The sequence below is a fragment of the Neopsephotus bourkii genome, unplaced genomic scaffold (assembly GCF_033783945.1).
Source record: "Neopsephotus bourkii isolate Nb327-2 ecotype Australia unplaced genomic scaffold, CSIRO-AGI_Nbou_v1 NB_1373, whole genome shotgun sequence".
NCBI classification, from domain to species: domain Eukaryota; kingdom Metazoa; phylum Chordata; class Aves; order Psittaciformes; family Psittacidae; genus Neopsephotus; species Neopsephotus bourkii.
In genome coordinates, this window is record NW_026901852.1 from 3,081,042 (window position 1) to 3,105,923 (window position 24,882).

The 24,882-nt window shown below is 55.1% G+C and overlaps 1 protein-coding gene across 5 annotated transcripts; it reads left to right on the forward strand.

Annotated features, from left to right (window-relative positions):
- The first annotated feature begins 17 nt into the window (after positions 1–17).
- On the forward strand, positions 18–24,703 carry KLC4 (kinesin light chain 4). 5 transcript variants are annotated; one of them, XM_061367155.1, is made up of 17 exons: positions 18–156; positions 2,044–2,195; positions 10,576–10,842; positions 11,010–11,240; positions 11,630–11,708; positions 11,795–12,020; positions 12,314–12,401; positions 12,788–12,889; positions 13,210–13,383; positions 13,542–13,641; positions 14,043–14,095; positions 16,563–16,630; positions 16,707–16,815; positions 17,586–17,735; positions 23,899–24,023; positions 24,148–24,205; positions 24,563–24,703. In XM_061367155.1, the coding sequence occupies exons 3-17, from the start codon at positions 10,594–10,596 to the stop codon at positions 24,650–24,652; spliced, it is 1,902 nt and encodes a 633-aa protein (XP_061223139.1). In that variant the 5' UTR covers positions 18–156; positions 2,044–2,195; positions 10,576–10,593; the 3' UTR covers positions 24,653–24,703. The 5 variants fall into 5 exon arrangements, with proteins under 5 accessions (XP_061223139.1, XP_061223141.1, XP_061223142.1 ...); XM_061367157.1 differs by having other exon boundaries at positions 17,586–17,708; XM_061367156.1 differs by lacking the exon at positions 2,044–2,195 and having other exon boundaries at positions 21–156.
- The last annotated feature ends 179 nt before the right edge of the window (positions 24,704–24,882 follow it).

The following is a 24,882-nucleotide window of genomic DNA, read 5'->3' on the forward strand; positions in this document are numbered from 1 at the left end:
CACCGGGGGAGGCCGGAGGGGCGGGGCCGGCGGCCATGTTGGATTTAAAGGGGCTGCGCGGCTGAGGGTTTTGCTGTTGGGCTGGGCTCACGCCCTGACCCGGGACTGCGACCGGGACTGCGAGCGGCACCGCCATCGAGACCGAGCGCCGAGCAGGTTGGGCGGGGGAAGGTTGTGGTGCCCGGGACTCGGTCGTTCTCCTGGCCGCGGGCGGTGCGGTGGGTCTCCCTGACCAGCGGGCCCGGGCCACCGAGGGACCGGCACGGCGGCTGCGCGGGGCCCGTGGGGAGGGTGGTCGCCCGCTTCGGAGCGGATTCGGGCAGTCCCCATACAGGAGCTCCTCGGAGAGGGGCAGGGCATGTCGCAGGGCCGGGGGCCGCGGTAACGGCGCCTTGTCGGGGTGAGCCCCGCGGACATCGGGACCCTGGCGAGCCCTCGGCTCTGGCGGTACCGCCGGGTCCTGTTCTCCTTGGGCAGCGCTGGGCCTGTGCTCTGCCCTGCCACGCAGCGACGGCTGGCAGGGGCCGGCAGCCCAGAGGGAGGCGTGTGTTTATAGCAAGGGTGGGACAGCCTGACTCATAGAAACACAGGATCAACCAGGTTGGAAGAGAGCTTTAAGATCACCCAGCCCAACCGTTCCCCAGCACTGCCAAGGCCACCACTAACCCATGGCACTGAGGGCCTCATCTACGCGGTTTGTGAATAACTCCAGCGACGGTGATTCCACCGCTGTCTGGCTGCCCTTTGGGGAAGGAATTGTTCCCAATATCCAGCCTAAACCTCCCCTGGCGCAGCTTGAGGCTGTTTCCTCTTGTTCCATCCCTTGTTCCTTGGGAGCAGAGCCTAACCTGGCTCCATCCTCCTTTCAGGCAGTTGTAGAGAGCAATAAGGTCCCCCCTGAGCCTTCTCTTCTCCAGACTGAACCCCCCCAGGTCCCTCAGTCATTCCCCATCACATTTGTGCTCCAGGCCCTTCACCAGCTCCGTTGTCCTTCTCTGGCCCTGCTCCAGCACCTCAATGTCTCTCTTGTAGTGAGGAGACATAGCTGAACACAGGGTTTGAGGTATGGCAGTTTCCAGGGTGCTGTGGACACAGTGAGAGATTCACTGCTCTAAAATTAGGTTGTGTCTTCACTGCCGGGAATGGCTGGCTGTGTAAGATAAATAAGGTGTATTTGCGCTCCTGTTATACTGCTGTGAATTCTTTAACCCCACTGTAGCCATGCGTACCCCTATGGCCAGCTGGGTTTGCCCTCAGAACTAGGGAAGGGAGAACTGTAAGATGTTGTAGTGGAGAAGTGTGTGTTGTGTGGTAGGCAAGAGAGAGCCTATGTGTCACCATGGCTGGTTTCCCTCCTCTTCCCCCCTTCCGAGAGCACCTGTGGGGAGGGTCAGGGATCCCAGCGGAGCAGTGGCTCAGGCAGATGTAGGTAGCTGGGGACAGCATGCCTCCAGAGGCTCACAAAACACTGTGGATTGCGCTGTGGAAGTTCTGTGTTGCTGTGCTGGGGTGGTTATAGCAACAATTCACTGACTACATTGGATGCTGCAGTGCTGCAGCATCTGTGCTCTCCATGTAAAGCATCTAGGGGTAGAACAGATGCTTCCAGGCAGTGCTGGCCCAGCTCTGCATCCTGCAGTGTTAACATTGGGATCTTGTTCTGGATCTGCCTGCTTCTGTGGGCACAGTGATAGCGATTGCACAGCTTGGCTTGGGATCAGCAGTGGGGACACGGGTGAAGGTGATACCAAGCAGGATGTGAAACCTGACTGAGTGTTGGATGGCGCAGATATAGCTGGTGCAGGCCAGGGGTGACTGTGGCTGTTTGAGCACGAACTGATGGTGGGGTAATGCTCCTTGGGCAGCATGCAGCCTCAGCTCAGAGGTTCTGTCCCATTCCTTGGGGCTCCTGTGGGTTCCTGAGGAGGAAGCCCTGGGCTTGGTGTGCGTGATGCTTTCTGCGCTGCCGGGAGAGCATCCCACCATCCTGTTTCTGGAGCCTGGATCTCCTCCTCCCCCCTTTCCCCCCCCCGCCCGCTGCAGTGTGGTTGGCTGCCGAGCGCCTGGTGCCTGCGCCTCTGCTAGAGCCGGGAGTGCAGCGCGGTGGGAGCCGCGCATCGCCGCAGCCTGCGCTTCCCCGCAGCGCCGGGGCCTCCGGGAGTGCCAGCGCTGGACAAGCTGCTGCAGGCAGCCAGGTACTGCTCCTCGGTGGGGTGGGGTGGGGTGGGCAGGATTCCCATCTGGTGACTGAGGCAGCAGGCAGGGTGCCCAGCCGGCCTGTAACAAAGGACCGCTTTGATGTGCCATTTCTGGTAGAGCCGGTGAAAACTTTTCTCCCTGGGAGCCTTACAGCTAGCTGGGTGGGCGCAGGGTTTCTCTGTGGTGGTACTGAGGAGGGATGGGGGGGGTTCTCCAGCTTGCTTGTTCCAAGGATAAGCAGCGGGCGTGCCTCCTGCTGCCAGACAAAGCCCGAGAAGCGATGACGGAGGCAGCTCCTGGCGTGCATCAATGGCTCTCAAACTTCCCAAACCTTGTTTCCCCCCAAACCTTCCTCCCATTAATAAACTGCTTACTAAGCTGCTTGCAGTGGAGGTGCACCCCACTGAAGGTGGGAGCAGTGGGGGAAGCAATTGCAAGTGAGCTGCTGGGAGGGAGAAGATGCGGCTGGGAGGAGGTGTTTGGGGGATGGTGCTGCAGCAGAACGCTGTGGCCAGGCAGCCGGGAGAACGTGCACAATGGTGGGAGGCAGCAGAGCATTACCAGCAGCCGCAGGCTCCCCTGCGTCCTGCAGGGCTGGCATCTGACGTGCTCCTGCGGCGCCTCACTGAGGTCTCCTCTACTGCCCTTGGTCTCCAGTGCCACCTTGGAGACGTGGAGAGCCCCTGCCTCTGCATGAAGGGAGGCAGGGTGGTGTTCAGCATGCATCGGGTCAAAGATCTGGCCAGCTCAGACAGAGGGTAAATAAACATGGCTGAGCACTGCTGTAATTGGCAGAAGGCGCAGGAAGTGCGTGCTTGCTCATCTGCTTTTTTGGAGGAATGTCCAGGTAGGAACAGCATTAACCCCAAATATCAAAATGGCTCTTGGGACACAAAGGGCATGTGGCGAGATTTTGCCCTTGGTGGAATTGCTGAATAAGGGCTTGATTTGCTAGGAAAGAGACATTTATCTCCTCCAAGAATTCCAGTTGTTCAGGGCAGCCAGAGGTAAAACAGATCCTTTGCTTGTTGTGTGGGTAGAGTTTTGTCTCTCTGGATTTGGCTGCCTTGTTATGGTTTACACGTCCTGTTTGCTTCTGGCAGTAATAGCTCAGCCCTGCAGTCAGCTGGTCGCTGGAGCTGACCCAGGTGCACCATGAAGGGAGTGCGGGAGCTCCAGAGCCCTTCGGCGTACACTGCAGCTTGAGCACATTTGATGGTCCCAGCTGCATCCTGACCATCTCCTGTACTTGTGAGGCACATCCAGCGCACAGCCCTTGCATTAGACAGATGCCTGCAAAGGCATGGGCTCCTGGGATTTACTGTGCCTGCTTTAATACCGCCTCATGCTATGAGGGCAAGGTAATGGCTCTCCTTCTGTCTTGCACAGAGCGAGACTCCCAATCAGATCCTGGAGCTAGGAAGAGATGCTTGTCCTGGCTTCATTCCAGCTGCTTAGCTCTTGTCTCCACTAGCCTGGAAACAGCTTTTAATGCTGTTCCACTGTAGTCTGAGGCACAGAGGATGCTTATGTCTGCAGCAGCTCACCAAATGCATTCTGCAGGAGTTTAAAAACAAGGCCTTATCAGCTGATCTGGAGGTGCTAGCATGAGCTTGTTGGCGGGGGTGGTGAACGCTGTTGTTCTTGTTGCAGTGGCCTGCTAAGAGGTGCATGTCTCCCTGGCCAGATGGGGTTGTGGACAGCCTGAACTCCGATAAGGAGCAAAATGGCTTTCTGCTAATGGCATGTGTTGGTGCTGGTTTGGTTTCTTTCTAGTTTCATTGTTTTCTTGTGGGTGTTTTAACCCCTGTTGCCTCCAATATCTGCATTCTTTGACCACTAATGAATTGGAGGAGTAAGACCCTTTCTGGTCTTGGATGCAATGTGTGATCAGATAGAAAGTCAGACAACCTCTTCTGTCTTCTTCAGACCACATGTTTGTTGGAATTGGATCGTGCTTCGGTAACACATGAATTGCTTGCTCTGGTCGATTGGAACAAATCCTGGTAGCTTTCGACTTGCCATTTCCGTATGTGGGCTGGAAAGTGGGAAGGGGATGGGAAGCTCCCAGATCCTTTCTTTGGTGATACAAAACTGAGTCACTGTGGCCAAGTGCCCATACATCAAGCTTACCACCAGCTTGCCCTAGGTTTCAGGAAGGTTATGCTACGGTATGTTTCCAGTTAGAAACTGAAGGTGGTGGGGAGCTGAAGCGTCTGGGACAGAGGAGTCTTCAGTGCTGAAGGGAAAGCATGAAGGGAGCCTCTGATCTCCTTGTGGGAGAGCTGCAAATCCAGTTCCATAGTCCTGGTTCAAAGTCCCAGGGTTCCTGCAGCCTGCTGGTCAGCATGGCCATTCCCAACACAGGCTTTCCAGTGTCTTAGGAAAGCTGCCATAGCTTCACACTCGGCTTGAGCTGGTATGTGTCAGCTGCTGCTGAAAGGAGCAGTCCTGGCCTTGAGCCCTGCCCTGTCCAGGGGATGGGGAGGGCTGCGCTCTTTCCAACAGCACAGTCAACTTATACTGAGTTACACATGACTCCAGAGCCTGGAGAAGCCTCTCTGGGCTTGGGCATAGGCTTTAAAACCACGTGAAGGGGGTGTCTGGATGCAGAGTCCTGCTCCTTGGGCATGGAAGAATGCGGGTGGGACAGCTCCTTGCCTCCAGTCCCTGCTCTGCTGCTGGAGGTGGATTCCATTGCCTCTCTTGCTCTGGGACAAGAGGGACCCTGTCCCCATGGGACCCTGCGTGAAAGGAGGCACGTGCTGCATTCCCTTCCTCTGAGCCATGGGTCAGTTTCTAGTGCTGTGGTGCCTGGTCCCTTTGTCCTGAAGTGGTGTTCAGCAAAGGCAAATGGAGTTTATCTAAGGAATTTATATGAGGATTTAGGGTTTTTTAAAAACATGAGGATAGTTAAGCCATGTAACAGGGGTCTGAAGGGCTTGTGGGATCTCCTTTTTGAGTGATAGTCCTTGTCTAGGCACAGATATGTGATCAGATGCCTGTTTTGAGTGAAGAAACCTCTAGGCATCCCTTCCAAGTAATACAACAGCCAGATTCTTTTATTGAGGAGGAAATTGCAACACAACAGTTTCTCTATGGTACTTGAAGTTATCTGTGGGTTGGTTTGACTGCAGTGCAATAAACATCCAGACTGGGGTTGGGAAAGAACTTTGGGCAGATCTGTTGGCTTGGGATTGCAGCTGAAAGATGCTGGCTGTGAACTCCCAGGGTGCTGACCTCTGCCTGATCTCCTCTTTGTGTGTTCTTAGTGGCTCTAAGGGAGCATGAGATATACCAGCCTGTTCTGGAAGGGGTAACAAGCATCACTTAGTGCCATTCCCACTCTGCCTTGTACGAACCTCAGCAGGCATGTATCCCAGGATGGAGGCATATACCACAATTACTCCACCTGTTATTACTTTTAGGAACCTGGCATTTGCCCTCTAATTTATGGCTTTTATCCATGTTGCAGTTCTTAACATTACCCTGAAGCTGACTGCGCACCCACCTAGCCCTTCATCTGCAAAACATCCTTTCTTGCCTCTAGTTCTGAAGCCTTAACGCATCTGTGTGCAGCTGCTCTTAGCTGTGAAGCTCTTGGGCACCATAAGAGCTGATTATATCTCTTGTTTTATCCATACTGGAGCATCTCTGGAAATGCTGACTGCTGGATGTGCAGCTTTCCAGCACTGATTTATCCCTTGGCTGTGGCCTGGGGTGGTGACACTGAGCACAGTAGCTCTTTTGGCAGTGGTGTGGCAGTGTCCAAGCCTCCTGTCAGGGTCGGAATGCCCTGGCTGTGCAGTGGGAGCCTCAGAGGCTCTGCACCGCCCGCCCACTGCAGTCTGCCACAGTCTCTGCTTTCTGACACTGGTGTCGAAATAAGGGGGAAGCCTGTGCTCATGACACAGCCTCTGGAATGACTGCAACCTTGGCACTGTGTTTGCTCTTACTGCTTGTATTTTACTTTCCAGTGTCCAAGGCATTAGGTGTAGGTTTTGTCACAGTATCCCTTAGGAGTGGAGGCTCAGCTGGACGTTGGTGATCTCACAGCTTCGTTGGAGGTCAGGCAGCCTTTCCAGAGCCCTTTTATTCTATCATCTAACAGTAATGAGCTGGCAGAGGCCCAAAGAAGGGTTGGGGGGGGAGACCTCTCCCTGCTTTTATCAAGTGGTTTGCTCCACAGAGACGTGACTGGTTTCTGCAGGTAGCTAAAGTATGTCTTACAGCATGAGACTGGGGTAATTATTGTGAATATAAGACTTTAAGCCTTGTGTTTCCATTTCTAAATGCTGCCATTGCTGTCTGTCTCCTGAATGTGCTCCCTTATTCTTGCTATGGGTCAGATTTGCTCTTTTCCATAGGAAGCTTTTTTTTTCCCCAGAACTCAGCTGTTTTTCTGCAACCACTGTATCTTGAGATCACCCTCTGCAGAAGAGTTTGCTGCTAAAGATGTGGCCATTTCTATACCAAGAGTGTGGAAAGGGTATATGTAGCTTGAAGGAAGCTGCAGTTATTGTCTTGACAGTATCATTTGTGTGAGTTGGGGTGGTACCCTGTGTCTCACATACACTTGGTCTAGGAACGTGGGGGGAGACCGCATTTGTTGAGGCATGTGTAGACCTGAGGTCTCTCTCTTAGTATAGTTGACTTTTCTCCACCCTGCAATGCTTGTTGTTTTTTTTCCTCTGTATTTTATCTAGCATTAGGCATCATGATCTAAGCTTTAAGATTCACTGGGACCCATTTAAGCTGGTGTCCTTGTTTCTGTTGTGGCAGCTGTTGTGGGTTTAAGATAGAAGCAGTGAAGCTTCCAGCCCTTTCCTCTTAAAGCTCTTGCATGTGGGAGTAGTTTTCAGAGGCAGAGAAGTGGGCAGCTGAAATTGCTGATGCTCAGTGATTTCCCAGTTATGCACTTGAGTACAGGAGGAACGTTCCTGCCTGGCAGGATGTGCTTGCTGATGGATTCCCAGCTGATTGCTGCTACTGCAGCGCTCCTCCAAATGGGAGCAGGGTGCAGGGCTGAGATGGGTGTTGCCGGAAAGCCAGGCTGTTCTAGCAGCTCCTGTAAATAGGGAAGACATGCCAACTGGAGCAGAAACCTGCGGTGGAGACCTGGGCTGTGGCATCTGCAGAGCCATGAGGAATGCACCAGGATAAGCTAGGAACTGTGAACTCCAGTTCCTAAGGAACGTGTTGGAAAAGCATTCTTGCTTCCTGTTCCTGGCTGGACCTCCCTCTGCTAAAGGCAAAGGATGGTGTGTGTTCCCCTCTCTGCAGGAACTTCCAAGTGTGTTTTCTGCCTGGATAAAGGACACTCAGTGCCCTTTACTGGCTGTGTGGGAGCAGTAAGGATGCTTGTGCAGCAGCCTTGGCCTGCCTGATCATCAGTTGCCATAGTGTGATTCCTCTGGAGGGCTGGGCACAGCATGTAGAGCTGCCAGCACTGGGAAGAGCTGGTAACAAAGCTTTGGTGGGAAGAACTGTTGATTTGGAGGGATAAGTTGTCAGCTCCTTTGTTGGTTTCCTTCACTGTACGGGAGGTATCAGTGTTAAAATGACTTCTCTGCAGTCATCTTGTTGTTTTCTTGCTGGTACTTGGGAAGGAACAGCTTGCGTGTCGTTCCCAGGTTGTGTGCCATGTGTCCAGCCTGGATAATCCCCTGTCCTCCCTTGAATGCTGGAAGCATGTTGGTACCTAACAGAGCTGTGCTTCTAGGATGCCACCCTAAGGAGGAAAGACCAGGGTTGTGCAGAAGTGTTTGTTCAGACAGTGAGAGAAGAGGAGCCTGTGTTGGTGTGTCCTGAGGATGCTGTTGTAGGGTAGGGTAAGTCTGTGATGTGGGTCAGGATATTTGGATTATTTTTCTTTCTCAGTCTGAAATCTTTACAGTTTGGAAAACCAAGCTGATTGTAGGGACTGTGAAATGCTTGAAGCTTTTTTTCCTGCTGGAAGGGCTAAGGAAAGACAGGATGTCACTGTAGTGAAGGCACTGGTGGCTTAATATCCAGCTTGGCAATTTCTCAGTTACTCTGTTCACAGTGGATTGAATGAGGCTGATTTTTCTATGGCTCTGGATCTTGTCTGACTCTTATCTAGGAAAGTTCAAGCTCTGGTGGGTTTTTATCATGATTTGTAATGTATTCTTCCCGATGCATTTGTATTGTGCTTTTTGAGGATGGCAGCAAGATCTCTTTGTGGACATCAGTAATGCTTCCATGACAGCTGCCAGCATGTCACAGCTGACCCAGGATGCAGAGGATGGGTGAAGAGGCACTTGTGCTCCTCAGCTGTGTGAGCCTTAGGGTAGAGCTCTTGTTTTATTGTGTGCTGTGTATGGGGCTGCTCCTGGGGCCCTCCTTGTGTCCCAAGCACTGCAGGTGCTCCAGAGGACTCCCTGTTTCTGAGTCAGGGGCTGTGTTTCCTTCCATATGAGCTGAAACCAGTGCTGGGGCCATTTCACTCTTTAGCAGTTGTTAACCTTGGCTCCTTTGGAAGCAAGTAAGTGCCTGCTGAGCCCTCCTGGGAAGCTGTCTGGATCTATTTCAGAGCAGGATAACAGTGCTTTGCCAGATGTGCCAGCGCTAGCATCGATATACATCTCTTCCTGACTTGTGTTCACCCACAGAAACCTGCTGTTCTAGAACTCGATTGCTCCCCCAGATGTGTTTATAAAGGTGGGGAAAAGATTAACCAAGGGAAACAGGGAGCAGAATGCTTAGCTACCAGTTCCTGCAGAATCAGGTTGGAAGGCAGGATATGAGTGGCAGCCAACTCTCAACAGACCCATTCTTTCTTTTGGAGTGGTTTTTGGCCCCTATCTCGATCTTGGGGATGTTTTTCATGCCATTCTTGTAATATGGTCTTCTCTAAAGCAAACTGGGAAATGTCACAGTCCAGATGAGACTTTTCAGTGTAAAATGCACAGGGTAACTGCACATGGAGCATGGCAGATACCCAAAAGTGAAGAATACAGTGAAGTATGGCTTGGGGTTGGTGATGATGATCATGAAGTGAATGTCAAGTCACATAGTGACTCTGGAGTATTCACATCTTGCTGAAAGGTGTGAATAGGAGCCCAGTCTTCAGGAGACATGTCATGTCTCCTGACGCTTCCTGAGGGATGGATATGCATCAGTGGAGCAGAAACCAAAGATGAGCTGAGAGCTCAGGCCTACAAAACAACTTGAGGAGCTTGTGGAAGAGTGAGGCTGAGGAGGAGGAAATGGGTGGACATAATGAGATGTATGTACTTTGAGCAACTGCCCCAGCACTGTTTGGTTTTGCCATCTTCACTTTCAAGTGCTGCAGTGAGGAAGAAAGTGGACCCCTTTATTGCTCAGTGCCCTGGGTGCCCAGGTTCAGTGCACAGGGCATGGCAGCGGCCGCCTTCAGCCCTGCAGGAGCTGCCCTTGGGGCGACCCACAGCGTGCTGCCTGCTGCTCATGTCTGCTGTCTTTCCTTGGATTTCCCCTGGATTTCACCCTGCAGGGATCCCACAGCCACACTGATGTTGTGGCTTTGCCGCACTTGGTGCCCCTGTGCGAAGGCAGTAGCTTGGCACTCTCCTGTTGTGTATCCGGGGGCACAGGACAGGGAAGGAGTACGGGGTCCTTGTGGCATCCTGATGAGCCCTTGGCCTGGCAGCAGGGAAAGCTGGAAAAGCTGTTAGTGTTTCAAGCTGACAGCACACGGAGGTTACATTAGTGTGACTGTAGCTCTTGATGTATGTAACCGTTGTTACCAGCCCTGATTCAGTTCATGTTGGTGGTGTCTCTGTCCCTTTTTACCACAATGGCCATCCTATGCCAAGGCTTGGGGTTATGAGGGTGGGCTCTTCTGGGCAGGGAAGGTTTGATTTGGCCAGTAAGGTGCCTCCCTGTCTGAGATGCTCTTCCAGGATATTTGGCACTGAGGCACCAGAAAGCTTTGAGCTGGCATCCCTCCGCTTTCTGTTCGCTTTGCTCTGCAGTCAGAAGAGGTGTTGAGCTCCAACAGGCTCCTTGCATCGTGGTCTGTGGGCAGGAGGTGCACACATTGCAACCCCAGCTGCCAACTACAAATCTATGCTCTTAAATGGAAGCTAAATCAGCTTTCCTTGCTGCTGGGAGTGTGGGGGTGTGGGAGGTCAGCACTGATTCCAGCCTTTTGTCTCCTGTCCACGTGTGCCACCTGCACTGGTTGCAGCATTTCATGCCACAGAAGTGGGAACACATGCCCTGACAGCTGCCAAAGGCACAGGGGAAGGGCTTAGAGCAGAGGAGCAGTTGAATGCTGTCTCTGGCTGCTTGAAGGAGGCTGTGACACTTGTGTCTGGTTGTGGCTCTCTGAAGCAGCACTGAGGCACTCAGGTTTTGTCTCTCTCCTTGCAGGGCTGCAGAAGCAGGACTATGTCCACCATGGTGTACCCTAGGGAGGAGAAACTGGACAAGCTGAGCCAAGAGGAGATAATTTCCAATACCAAGCTGGTGATGCAGGGGCTGGAGGCACTCAAGAATGAACACAACTCCATCCTGCACAGCTTGCTGGAAACCATAAAGTGCCTGAAGAAAGATGAAGAAGCCAATCTCGTGCATGAAAAATCCAACCTGCTCCGCAAGTCAGTAGAGATGATCGAATTGGGGCTTGGAGAGGCTCAGGTGAGAGCAGTGTTACCCAGCACTGACAGGGGAAGGCAGGCATGTGGCTGTTGCCTGTAAGCTGCAGAGGCAGCAATGGGCTGAATGTGACCCTGAGGGTGGACCCTGAGCGTGTGCGTGAGGGAGATACCAGATTGTGGTAGTTACTGACTGTAACTCTTGACAAGGTGATGATGGCATTGTCCAACCATCTGAATGCTGTGGAGTCAGAGAAGCAGAAGCTGCGTGCTCAGGTCCGGAGGCTGTGCCAGGAGAACCAGTGGCTGCGTGATGAGCTTGCCAACACCCAGCAGAAGCTGCAGCGCAGTGAGCAGACCGTGGCTCAGCTGGAGGAGGAGAAGAAACACCTTGAGTTCATGAACCAGCTGAAGAAGTACGATGAGGATGTCTCGCCTTCGGTATGCCCCCGTCCTGTTGGGCAGCACCTTTGAGGGTGGGGAAGCCTGGACCGGGGGGATTACTTAGGTGTGATAGCATCACCCTGGATTTTGCCCCTTCCCAGCTGCTATGCATAGCAATACCTATAACTAAAGGGAGCTTCCAGAGATTCTGCCCTATAACTAAAGGGGCAGACTCTCTGGAAGAGCATGAAGTAGCATGCCATGGTTTGCTGGGGGAAATTTGGCTTTATTTGGGAGGGTGTGGGGGTGTGGAAGATGGTGGTGGAGATAACAGGGGAAACTGAGGGTGTTGGTGGGCTGCAGCAGGGAGGAGAATTTGGCAGCTGATTCAGCCCAGGCTGCTGTCTTCTCTGAGAGCACACAGTACTATGATTCCATCCCCTCAGGAGGAGAAGGAGGGTGACTCCACCAAGGACTCTCTGGATGATCTGTTCCCGAATGAGGAGGAGGAGCATGGTCCTGGACGTAAGTGTTTGCTCGTGCATGGTTGCTGCTGTCTCTGTTCAAGCCTGCTGTGCCAACTGTGCCCCTGTGTTCTTCTGTGCCTGCAGTGCCCCACCAGCACAGTAGTGCAGTGGCAGCTGCCCAGCAGGGAGGCTATGAGATCCCTGCACGCCTGCGCACGCTCCACAACCTCGTCATCCAGTACGCCTCCCAGGGACGCTACGAGGTGGCTGTGCCACTCTGCAAGCAAGCACTGGAGGACCTGGAGAAGACATCAGGCCATGATCACCCTGATGTGGCCACCATGCTCAACATCCTGGCACTAGTGTACAGGTGAGCATGGACTGGGCCATGAGAGCCTTCTGTCTCTCCCATTTACCAGCACAGAACATAGTGGTGATAGGGAGCTTCCTGCTTCCAGTGATTTGCCTTTCAAAAAGGTTTTGGCACAGATGAGGTATTTGTACCACCAGACTCCCTAGTATAACTAGGGACTGGCAGGGAGGAATGGAGAAATGAAAGGGCTGTGGGGGCTGAATCTGTGTGGAAGGACTGTTGTTAGCAGTTGTGCTTGCAATGGGCCGTGGTGCCCAAATCCTGAATAAATGCTTGACTTTGCACTGCAGGGATCAAAATAAATACAAAGAGGCAGCACATCTCTTGAATGATGCACTCTCCATCCGTGAGAAGACCCTGGGCAAAGACCACCCAGCGGTGAGTGTCTTCATCCTTATTCAGTCAATTCTGTTGCCTTGTGGGCGCTGCTAGGGCTAGAATAGTGCCCCTGTGGTGTGTCTGTAGCTGGACTGCCAAGGTCAGCAGTGAGCTCTATAGTGTGTGAATGCTGTTCTCACCATGCAGGGCTCTATGTGCTTCTTCAGTAGTTGCTGTCTTGTTCAGAATGGCCTGTCAGAGGCTGGTTTCTCCTGGATCCTGCACTGTAGGCAGGGTAGCCTTCTGCCTCTGAACCTTCTTGTCTTCAAAAGCAGCTGTCTTGCAGGCATGAAGGAAATGGGACTGCCATGATACTGTTGCTCACACCCCTTGTTTGATCCTGCTGGATTCTGCTCTGTTTCATGGAGAAGCTTGTGTCCCTGCAGGTGGCAGCAACTTTGAACAACCTGGCTGTTCTCTACGGCAAGAGAGGGAAGTACAAAGAAGCAGAGCCCCTGTGTAAGCGAGCCCTGGAGATCCGTGAGAAGGTAGGTACTGGTCTCCCACGTTCTTCCTTTCTTCCAGCTCTCCCTAAGGGTTTTCCCCCATTACCTCACTGCACCTTGGAGATCTAGTCTCTTCATCCGCTGACTTTACCACCACCTTTCCTGTCTCTCCAGTGTTTGCAGCCTTAAAGAGGCCTGCCAGGAGGTGGAAGCTGCAATTTCTCCTGTTTACCTCTTTAGTCCTTGGGTTCTGTCTGACTTAGGCATGTTGTGGAAGAGACTACAGTGTCTGTTAGCTCCAGGAGTCCACTGCAGTCTTTAAATGCTGACTTTTTGTGGCTTCTCTTATTTTCTTTACCCAGGTCCTAGGCAAAGACCATCCTGATGTGGCCAAGCAGCTGAACAATCTAGCCCTGCTGTGCCAGAACCAGGGCAAGTACGATGAGGTGGAGTACTATTACTGCAGGGCTCTGGAGATCTATGAGAGCTGCCTGGGTCCTGATGACCCCAACGTGGCCAAGACCAAGAACAACCTGGTAATACCCTTGGGGAGAGGCTGTGTGGGGATGAGGAGTGTTGCCATGGGGAAGGTGAACATGGCCTGGTGCTTGGAAGATACAGAGAGATAGCTGCAAGGGGGGGCAGAGTTAATCTGTGTTGCCCAGTGGGCCTGGAGCTGTTCTCTTGGTTACAGGCCTCCTGTTACCTGAAGCAAGGCAAATACAGAGATGCAGAGGTGCTGTATAAGGAGATCCTCACCCGTGCTCATGTGAAGGAGTTTGGCTCTGTGGATGGTTTGTACAGCAGAAGCTCATGGGGCTGGGGAAGGGTGGGCAGTTTGGGCTCCTGGCTCTCAGCCTAGGCTTGGTTGGGTCTGGCATTCTCCTGGCAGAGGGATGGGATGCTTTGTAGGGCCTCTGCTTTGGGCAGCCCTTGGGACACTGCTATTCTAGTGTGTTATGCTGCTCTTCATCCCTGTGGGAGGACTAGTTTGTTCCGTTCTCTGTCCTGCCCTTGCGATGCTGGTTGCCTTTCTTGGGGCTTGGGGATCTGGAAGCCTTGTCACTTCCCTCTCGTGAGCTGCTTGCTCTGGGGACAGAGTGCTTGGCTGTGTAGGAGGCAGAGCCCCATTGGAAATGGCAGAGGACCAGGGTGAGGTGGTGAGCAGAGTTGTCTTGCATTCTTCCCCACACAGATGAACACAAACCAATCTGGATGCACGCAGAGGAGAGAGAGGAGATGAGCAAGGTGAGTGATGCTGTGGATAGCAGCAAGAACCCTGGGAGGGGAAGGAGGCACAGGGGTTTGGATCCTCTTTTTAACAGCCACAGCCTCCTTCCTGCAGTCTGAAGAGCTACCATGGCCACTGATGAAGGCTAGGAGGAGTCTGGAGAGTGGAGAGAGAGAGTGTGGCTGCTCCTTGGGGTAGCAGGGAGGGAAGGCCCATTGGAGTGCTTGATGCTTTTCCTTGGGCAGGGGGTTGTTCAGCCTCTCAAACCATGGCTGCATGCTCTCTCTTTTTGCTTCAGTGATCCCTCTAGGGCATGCAGATGATGGAAGATGGCAGATGGCAGAGGGTTGTGCTGCAGAGCCTTGGCACTCAGTTCCAAAGAGCTGCTAGTACCCAGAGCACAACCTACTTCTGAAGCAGCAGCCCTAAGGCTGCCTGGGGAAATGCGGAGGTCAAGAAGAAACTGCTGCTGTCAACTTGCTTAGGAAACAGAGCCAAACCTCCAAGACAGATCTTTGCACAGGGTGGGCTCTATCTGTTCTGTATCCTAGCTGGCAGCTGAAAAAGGATAGGCATAGGTTGTGCTTGCCTTGGACTGAGCTGAGAGACAAAGACACTTCTTCCTGTTGTTCAGGCCCTGCTCTCCGCTCAGCTGGTAATGCGGCAGAGCCCTCTCTCTGCGTTTCCCAACCCTAAAAGCTCTCCTGCTTTTTGGCAGGTGGGTGAAGCAGCAGAACGAAGAGCTCTGGTATAGTCATCTAGCTGCAGGGGAAGCAGACGCTGTCCTTCCTTTTCCTTTGCCCTCAGAGCAGGCTCCATCCCTGCGTGGGCTCAGACAAGCAGGCTCCAGGCTTGGCTTAGTGACTTACCAGTCCCATCCTGCGAGTACTTACGAGCAGGGCTCTAGTACCTGCCTCCCAGCAGCATGCTGTGTCTTCCCATTGAACTGCTCTGTGCAGTCCCCAGTGCAGGGCAGTGCTCAGCTCCACCTTGCACTGCTCCTGTTCCTGCCCTGTGAAGAAGGCTCTGCTGTAAAGAAGTCACACTCGCTGCCACATCCCGTGCAGGTGAAATCAAAGTTGGCGCAGAGACCAGGCTTCCCTTCCCCCTCTGGGACTGCCTCACTCCTGGTGAGGTCTTTGGAGAATTAAGGTCAAAAGTGTGGGGCTGTGCTCCAGATTATGTGAGCTTTGCTACAGGGCAAGTGAACAGGCTCGGGAACCTACACTGAGATTTGTTTTACACCCTGGGGCAAGGGCTGAGCTGCTTTGCCTATCCCTAGTGCAACTGTTCCCATGCCCAGTGGCACAACACAGCTGGCATAGCCTTCCTGGCCAGGCAGCAGTGACCACAGACCTATTTGTCCTGCTGGCCCAGGGGCTGGGGCTGCTGCGCTCTGCTTTGTGCTGTGATTCTGCATCTCCTATTAAAAATATCATCAAACCCCTCTTGCAGAGCTTCACTTCTTTTCTTCCCCGTGGGTTCAGCCACCCTCTTGGTGCTGAACACCCTCTGCAGCTTCAGAGGTGTTTTGAATCCTGAGCTCTCCTGTCCATGGGGCATGCCCAGGCTGTGTAGGCTCTGGTGCAAGGAAGCCCATGTGTGCCTGTGGCTCAGGGAGACTCCACTACGTGGGGTAAAGATCTAAGAAGCCTATGGGACTGATGAGAAGAATAGTCCCTGTGAAGACCATTTCTTATGGGCTAGAGCCCTTGCCAGAGGGAATCTCCTGCTGTGGAGCCACTGCTCACCACACACCAGGGTGCACAGGAGCCCTGCTCCTGCAGCAGAGGCACTTCCTGCCTGCAGCTGCCATGGTGGCTACTGGCCCAGGGCAATACTGGTTGGCAGCTACCATCCTTCAGAGTAGGTTGTCCTTATGGATCTTCTGCCTTGACCATCACGCTCTGCCCCGTCTCCTGTTGCTCTGTCCAGCAGCCTCTTTGTTCCTGGCTGTGGTAGGGCCAGCCAGTTTTGGGGTGCAGTGACTGGGCATGGAGAGGAGACAACAGCTCATGGGCAGGGCTGCTGGGAGTGGATGTGGCTGGCTGACTCCATTGCTAGCTGTGTCTGAGGGCATTAGTGCCCTTGCTGTGTGGCATGTACAGGGATTTGTTTTGTTGGTTGGGGTGGCTTCTTTTTGGTCTCTTATCTATGATGGGTAGGATGTTACATGCTCCAGAGCACCATGAGGATAGGCTGTGTTGTCCCTGCTGCCTTTGGTACTATGGAAGGGGAAAGAACATGGGATTATGCTCCTTGCTGGGGTGGGGACATCACTTCTATTTGTGCCCCAGATCTGTTGCATCAAATGGGCTTTCAGCTTTCCCTCCAGGAACCTGCTGGGCTTCATCACTGCCTTTGCATATTGTGTTTCCAAAGGCTGTGCTGGTGCGGGGGTGCAGCCAAGGGTCTGACCCTGGCAAAGGCCAGAGAAGGCAGTAGGCATGGGGCTAACAGCTTTCCTCTCTCTTCACCCCGCAGAGCAAGCACAGAGACAGCGCTCCCTATGCTGAGTACGGCGGTTGGTACAAGGCCTGTAAGGTCAGCAGGTAAGAGGTGGCTCATGGGCAGCTGTGGGCTCTGCAGAGAGCAGGCCTCACCCCTGCTCACCTTCCATCCCTGCAGCCCCACGGTGAACACCACACTGAGGAACCTGGGTGCACTGTACCGGCGCCAGGGCAAGCTGGAGGCGGCAGAGACCTTGGAGGAGTGCGCGGTTCGGTCCCGGCGGCAGGTAACCCTGCAGGGATCCTCCCTGGGGCAGGGAGCACTGCGGGATGGGGCAACTGCATGGCCCTGCCTGTGCCTTGGGTGTGCTGGGAGGGCCTCTCTGGGCCTTGCAGCCTCTGACACCCTCGGTTTATGGTCCCGCAACACCAGAGCATCTTGGTGGTTAACCCTGGGGTTGCATCTGTGCACGTGTGGGGCTGTGCAGTATGCACGTGGATGGAGCAGGTTGTCAGTGTGTGTGTGTGTCCATGTTGGGAAGAAGGTCTGGCTCTTTGAGTGCGGAAGTGCTGCAGCCAGGTTAGTGCAGGGAACTAGGCTTTTTCAGCTACTGAGGGCATCTGTTCCCAATGGGATCTTCCCACCTTTTCTTTTTTTTTCCCCCAGGGAAACACAGTAGGGATTTCTTAGAGTACCTCTTACCCTAAACTGCTCCCTGTCCTCAGATAATAGAGCAGGAACTGTAAACAAAGACTGAAGAATAACAGAAACCTTCACAAAGGTGAAGGAAAAAAAGCTGTTGGCTTTAGGGTAGCAAAACCTTGTCCCCCATAACAGTTACGGTTTGGTGGGGCTTGCTGAGCTGGGAACCCTGATAGGCTCTAAGTGCTGGGGGGCACACTTGGCTCCGTTCTTCTTGTGCTGGAGAGTTTTGGCTATGAGGGGGCAGTGCCCAAAAGAGAGGATGGGACCAAGCACAGTGATGACACAGATCGCTAGAGGGAAGGAACACAGAAGGGCAAAACGTGGTGCTTCCTTATCCCTTTCTCCTCGCAGGGCATTGACCCAATCAACCAGACAAAGGTGGTGGAGATCCTGAAGGAGGGCGATGGCACAGAGAGACGTCGGAGCCTGGGGGGCAGCGTCAAGTATGAGAATGCCACAGACGGTAGCGAGGAAGTGAGTATGGGCGTGGAATGGAGCGGGGTAAGTACAAGACACCATCAAGAATGGCCTCAGCTGGCTGCCAGAGGGAAGGGACTGCCTGCCTCAGGGCTGTCCCCATGTGGCCTGTCGTGGCATCCTTGTCTGCCTCCATTTGTACCCTGCACACTTCCTTCCCCTCTTTCTTGGCATGAGCCAGCCAGCCTGCAAAGGTTTGTGCCTGGGCCTGGCTTTTGGTGTATCCCTTTTGGTGGATATCCTCAACTAGGGTTCCTGCTTCCAGGAGGCTATTAGGCCCTGGCAATGCACAGCATGAGCTGGTCCTGGTCTGCCCTTAATCTTAGCCTTGCAGCCTTGCAACCTTATTAACATCTCTCTCTGCTGCTCCCCTCTTGAGGCCCTGGCTGAGAGCATCGGATGCACCTCAGGCCCACAGACCTCTGTGGGCAGTGTGGCTGTTCTGTCCTGCACTGCACCCAGGCAATGCTGAGGCTGGGGAGGGCTTTGGGGGTGTGTGTCTGGTGTGTTTGTGACTGAGTGACTGCAGGGCATGGTCATAGTCTGCAGCCAGTGTCTTTGTCGTCCCCCCTCTCTGGGTCTCATGCCCCCCGTAGGCTCTGGCCAAGCAGAGGTGGTAAAAGGCAGGTCTTTGGGATGCTAGACCAGGCTGACCAGTGGTGGCAAAAGAAGCTGGTGTTAGCTGAGGCAGAGATAAAGCAACCTGAGCCTGTCTAGGCTTGCTCTGAGACAGAGTGGCACTTTGGTCACTAGTGCTGATGGACAGTGATAGGGGTCCAGATCTGTGATGGGTGCCTTTTGTATTCTGCAATGAGGAGGATGGAAAAGAGGTGGAAAGTGAGCATGGTGCTAGTGGGTGCTTGGCTCGATGCTAGTTAACGCTTAGAATTCCTCCTGCAAACTTTAGCAGAGAACATAGTGTAGCTGGGTGTACCCAGGGGTGGTTGTAGCTTGGCACAGGCAACACACTGAGCACATGGAGTCCTTTGCTCCTCCCTCACATCTGCTGTCACTAACCCTTCCCCACCTGGCTCCACTCTATCTCCACCGCATGAGCTCCCTTTCTTCCTCCTTCCTCTTCCCCGTTGCCATGACAGCCCCTCAACGTCCAAGCCTGAAGCCTGCTGGCTCTCTTGATTGTGGATTGTACCCTGGAGATGACTCAAGGGGGCTTGGGGAGCAGAGCTTTGAGAGGCCCCAGCAGCCCTGCCAGATGAAGTACTGTCCTCTGCTCCAGCTCTTGGTATCAGGAGTGAGGAGGGGCATAGACGTGCAGAGGCACCAACCTTGGGCCCTTGTGCTCCCCGGTTCATAGAGGCGCCAGGCAAGCACAGAGGGAGGGCTGCAGGTTTGGGTTAGGATCAGCTGGTCCCTGTCCTGGCTGGTGTGCCTCCACAGTTCCTCCTGGCTGTGGTTGGTGTGCGGTGATCACTGCACTAGTGATAGTCTGGGAAACCTTCCAGTCTCTGAGCTGATCACCCCAAGGCAAGCAGGCAATGCCTGACCCAGCCAATGGGCTAGTTCTTGCTCGTATGACCCTTCCCATGGCCCAGCCAGCTGTAGATAGCGGGTTTGAGGACTGGCCCAGCACCCTGGGGGACACAGCTGCTGCCACATGAAGCTGCACACACAGCCAGCCTCCTCTCCCAAGCCAGCAGCCCTGCTCTGGAGGCTGAGGCAGCTCCCGCTGCTCCTGTCTGTCATGGCCAGTTGTTCCCTGTAGCAGTCTAGAGCCTTTGGATGTGCTGCCTCCAGGCAGGCTCTGCTGCCATCCTTTAGCTGTCAGCTGCTGCAGGCAGAGCCATGGGAGTCCCCAGGGAGCCATCAACCTCTGTGCGCTGCTGCCAAGGGGAGCCCTGGAGCACCCCAAGGCCTGGCCCAGCTGTATGCTGCCCAGGGAACTGGGAGAGCCAGGATGGCGCCAGCTCAGTGGTGCTGAGGCCTTGGCAGGCACGCCATGCCCATGGCCCAGGAGCAGGGACCCTGCCGGGCAGGAGGCCCAGGCTGCTCCTCCTGAAGCTGGCTGTTCTGCCAGCCTGCTCCATGTGAGCCCACTGACTGAGCCTTACAGGGCTCCCACCCTGCCCAGACATGGCCCCATCTCTGCATGCAGCCTGGGCCCTGCTCCTCACCAGCACCTACAACCTCACGGCCTTGTCAATTGTGTCTTTCTCCTCTCTGTGCACTAGGCTTAAATGCCTCCCGAGACTCCCTCTTTCCCCTCCACCGCAATCACCTGGATGTTTGTGTTGTATCTTCCGACCTTTCCTCCACACCATCCCTCCTTCCTCGGCAAGGACTCCACGCCAGCCCCCCAACCCTCCCGGCGCGCGAGGGCACCGCCACGCCTGCAAGGAGTGAGGTCCTGGCCAGCGCCAGCCCCATGGCCAGCAAGAGCAGGAAGAAGCTGCACGGAGCTGCCTGCTCCCCTAGGCCAGGGCGACGGGCACCGTCCCCTCGTGTCCCCCCAACCCCAGCCTGCCCTTGTGCATCGCTGGGGACCAGGCCTGCAGGGGATCCTCTTCGCTCCAGGCATTCCGACTCTGCTATCATTAGCCATCCTCAGCCCTCCTAGCTTGTTCCCTCCATCTCTGCAGAAGCCAGGAGCGAGGCATGAAGATGGGGAGCCCTTGTGGGGCAGGGAGGCCTGGCCTTGGCAGGGCTGTCATGTGCCCAGTTGCTTTCTTCCCTGTAGGCTTAGCTGATGTTAGTTCCCTGTAGCAAACCTGCGCTGGCCACTGGTGAGCTGGGCTCTCCCTGCAGCGTAGGGCAGTCCCTGTCTTGCTTCCCCCTCCCTGCTGAGCTCTGTGATCTAGTGGCAGCATGTTGGCCTCTGTGGGGCCACGGGGACATAGGGTGGCCTGTAGCTACTGTACATCCAAGACAAGGTGAGGGGGTGACAGCTAAGGGCCATGCATGAAGCAGGGACTTGCCAGGATGAGCATGTTTGGAGGCAACCTCCTGACCTAGTGCTGTGGCCTAATTCCTGGTGGCATTAAGGGGTGGATCGGCTCCCCCTTGCTCCAGGGTCCCCAGGCATGGTTGCTTGAGAGGTGAGGTGAATCTGTTCACTCTTCCATGCAGGCAGAGGAAGGGCAGGAGGAAAGCAGAGCTTTTCTGCAGAGGCCAGGCCCCACTCTGTTCGAAGTGGTTGATACAGGGAATGGGATGGTTTGGAGCAGTGGTTGGGAGAAAAATGTGCAAAGAAGGATGTGAGGAAAGGAAGAGTTGGGGCTTGGAGTGCTCTGAGGATGTGGAGGCAGATGGGATGGTTTGAGGGAGGTTTCCACAGGAGGAGAAGGAGCAGGTTAATCATGGAAGGAGCTAGGAAGGCAATGCTCACCCTGGTCGTGCATGGGGGTGGCTCAGTGCCTCCGATGGGACTCCAGACCTGCACAGGGTCTGGTGCAGTCAGTCACTACTGGGAAGGGGGAAGTTTCCCGGGGCCTTGCGCCTCATCCCACCTCCTATGGGATGTGAACCCTGGCCCTTCTACCTGTGAAGGAAGCTGGGGAGGCTGCAGCCAGCAGGATGGAGCCCGGAGGCCAGCGCAGGAGCCCATTTATTTATTTAGCTAGCTAGTTTGTCTTGTGCTATCATCTGGCAGGTTTTGATACTAAAATGTGCTTGTGTCTGCCTGGGCCTGGCTTTCCCTGGGGGGGGGTGCAGAGGCCTTGGGGCATGTGCATCCTGCTGCCCTGGGAGCTTGTGCTTGCTGCCAGGAGCTTTGTCCCCATGCCTATGGAGTGCAGAGCCCAGGGCTGAGTGCTCTGGGCTGTGCCTCCCCTGCCTCTCTCCCAGCGCTGCTCCATGCTCTGGGGAGCAGTGAGTCCCCAGCACAGGGTGCGTTCAGGCCTGTGTGTGCTTTGCCCTGTGCTGGACCCGGTGCTGTAACAACCGTACCTCTGATTAAAGGCAGACAGACCCGAACCGCTGCCCTGTGCTTCTTTCCATGCTGTGTAAGCCAGCTCCGGTCAGCCTTGGGGTGGCGGGTGCAAGCGCTGCTGGAGCCGGTGTGGGGCTGCTTGGTGCCGGTGTGGCTGCAGGGGCTGGGCACCTCTGCAAGGGATGAGGGACCCAACCCCACTGTGCCTCTCCCTAACATCCCACCTGGGGTTGCTGCTGACCCCAGCTCTGTAGCAGTGTGTGACAGGGCTGCCCTGGAGCATCCGAGCTTTTAGGCCTTCCTCAACCAGTGTTTCCATTAGAGAGAGCAAGCCCCCATTGCTGATCTCTGCATGCTGCCCGAATCCTCTGCTCTCTGTGCAGCAGTCGGTGTGGGAGCACGCAATGGAGAGTGGCTCAGTAGTGGAGTTGCTTCTTTGAGTGCTCTCATCCTGGTGGGAGCAGTGGGGTAGAGGCTCTGCAGTAAACCAAGCCCCATACATGTTCTGGCTTAAAAATAACCCTGCAGCAAAGGGAGTAGGGAGAGGAGGGAGGCTATTTTTAACCCAGCATCCACCAGTGTTTGGTTCTGGCATTGGTCTGCAGTCAGTCTGCATTGCTGCAGCTGGGGAAATGTCCCTGACCCCAGAGCAAGACTTTCCAGCTGGATCCTGCTGCCCTTGTACCATGGTCCCACTCCCCTGCCCCTGCTCTGTGCCCTTCTCAGTCCCTGGCTTGCATGCCCTGGCAAGAACAGTGCCTGGTATGGCAGTACCCTGGTGGCTTGGTGTAAGTGTGCTGGGGAAGCAGAAGACATCGCACCCCTGTCTCTGCTGGTGCCATGTACCATGATGCCTGGGGCAGGAGCTGAATTATCTTCCTTGCTCATACTTTGGTGCTCTCTGCATTCCTGGTGAGGGGGTCACTTGCAGCAACAGCACATGGCTCCCAATCTGGAAACCCCTCATCCTCATGAGAAAGTGAAGAGGTTCAATGCATTTGGCTTATCCAAGGAGGGATGAGATGAATACTGGGAAAAAGGGTTGTTGGTAGGAAAAGTCCTATTCAGCTGTTGAAGTGGGGTCTAGGGCTGGATTGGCTTTGGGTAATTGGAGTGGGGCAGTGTTGGAAAAGCCTTCCCCAGAGCCCCAACCTGCAGGGGTTCAGGACAAAGGAGTGACTGGCCTAAGGCAGACAATATGCTTACCTGCAGCGCTGCATGGGCAGTCCTGATGCAACTGCTGATGCCAGCCTGGCCCACAGGGCATTTTGGTCATTTGGAGCAGTACAAAGGGGCTCCCACTCCTCCTTCTAAGGAGCAAAGAGCTTTTGTGATCACGTTATCTCTTCTTTTTCTGCCCTGATGTGCCAGGAGCCACTGGGATCAGGGGCAGGGAGCATTGCTGTTACTGGGCCATCAGAACAAAAGTAACCACATCAGCAGTAGTTATAGCCTTGCGTAATGAGCATGCCTGGTCACAGGGGAAGAGCTTGGTGTCATGGGCACAGTGGCATGAGGTGGTGTTATCCTGGCAGCCTGTGCTGTGCATGCACGTAGAACTAAATGTGGGAGATGGGCTAGAGTCTGCCAGGGGCTGAGAGTGCCTTTCTGAGTAGGGGAGATTTTTGGGGATGTGGGGGAGGAAACAGGCTGGGGAGCAAGATTTAGGTTTTGGTCTTTAGAAGAAGCAGGGAGCCATAAAGAACCCTGCAAAGTGCCACTCTGGGGCAGCCAGTGGGGCCAGGCACAGCTGAAGTTGGGGTGTTGAAGAGAGCGGTACCTGCTTGGCAACGCAGTGTCTGTGCAGCCACATGAATGCATCCCAGATGGAGCTGCCTGAATTGCTCAGCAGGCTCAGAGTGAATCATCTTGGGGGTGTTAGAAGTGGGACAAGGCTGTGTATGCATGTGGGTCTTGTCTGATGTGAGTGAGCCTGCAGGCCTGGCATGTGGTAAAGCTGTGGTGTGTTTGAGCCAGGCTCTGGGGATGCCAGTCCCGTTTGTGCTGGTGCAGGTCAACAGCTTGGTTGGGTGTTGAGCTTGCACCAGGCAGGAGGGAGGGTCAGTCTGGATGAGCCAGGCTGTGGGATGGGGATGTCCTTGACTTAATGGTCATCATGTCCTATGGAGAGCCAGAGGAGGGGGTGGGAGCCAGGTAGGGAGCAGTGAGCTTGCTCTGGGCCAGGTAAAAATGCAAGAGGGCGTTTGGAGCCGAGCCCAGTTCCTGGCCACTCAGCTGCAGCATGCTGGAGCCCGATCAGTGCCACTCAGCCATCACCCCGGCTTGTGTCTCTGTGTCCAGGATGGCAGTGGCACCCTCCAGCGCAGCAGCTCTCTGGGGAAAATCCGGGATGTGATCCGGAGGAGCAGTGAGATGTTGGTTAAGAAACTGCAGGGCAATGGTCCCCTGGAGCCCAGGAACACCAGGTAAGGACCAGGGATACGAGGGCCAGGCTGGATGCAGGGCAGATGGGGGGGGCTGCCCTGAAACGGGGTCGGGGTCTGGACAGGCACAGCAAGAACACGCCTGCTCTCCTCTGCTTTCTTGTAGCATGAAGAGAGCTGCATCACTAAATTACCTGCACAAGTCTAGCGATGCTTCATTTGAGGTAAGCACCCTGTGCGTGGTGGGGCTGGAGCAGGAAGGGGGGGTGTGGGCTGGGGGTGGCCCCATGTCTGGTGCCTGGAGCCCCTCAGAAGGCATTCATCCCTGCAGCAGTGTGTGGAGCTGGAGCCTCTCTGCCTTCCCATGGCGGGGCTGAGCCCGCACTGCAGCCCCCGGGCAGCTGCCGTGGCTCCATACCGGAGGTGTTGCCTCCATGGAGCCACCTTCCTGCTTACCGAGCTCGACCAGCTCGGAGCGGGAGCGGGAGGGGCAGCGGTGTCCCTTAGTGTGGCTGGTGGGGGCTGTCAGCTTGCGGGCGCGGGTTGCGGGTGCCGGTGCTCACAGGCGCTGTGTTTTGCAGGGCACCCCGGGGCTCCGTGCAGAGAGCAGGGGCCTGAGCGCCAGCAGCACGGACCTGTCCTCCCACAGCTCCCTGCTCTCCTCCAACTGAGCGCCGAGCCCGCCGCGCTCCGCTCCCCGCTCCCGGCCCCGCTCCGCCGCCCGCACGCATGCTCTGTGCGGCACCGCCGGCAGGGGGCGCGCTCGCAGGCGGCTTGGGCGGAAGTGTCGCGGGCCTGCGCAGGCCCTGCCCCGCCGGAGGCCCCGGTGGTACCGGGGAAGGGGTGTGCGGGAGCGGTGCGGGCGCGGGGCCAAGCTGTGCGGGAGCTGATCAAATAAAAC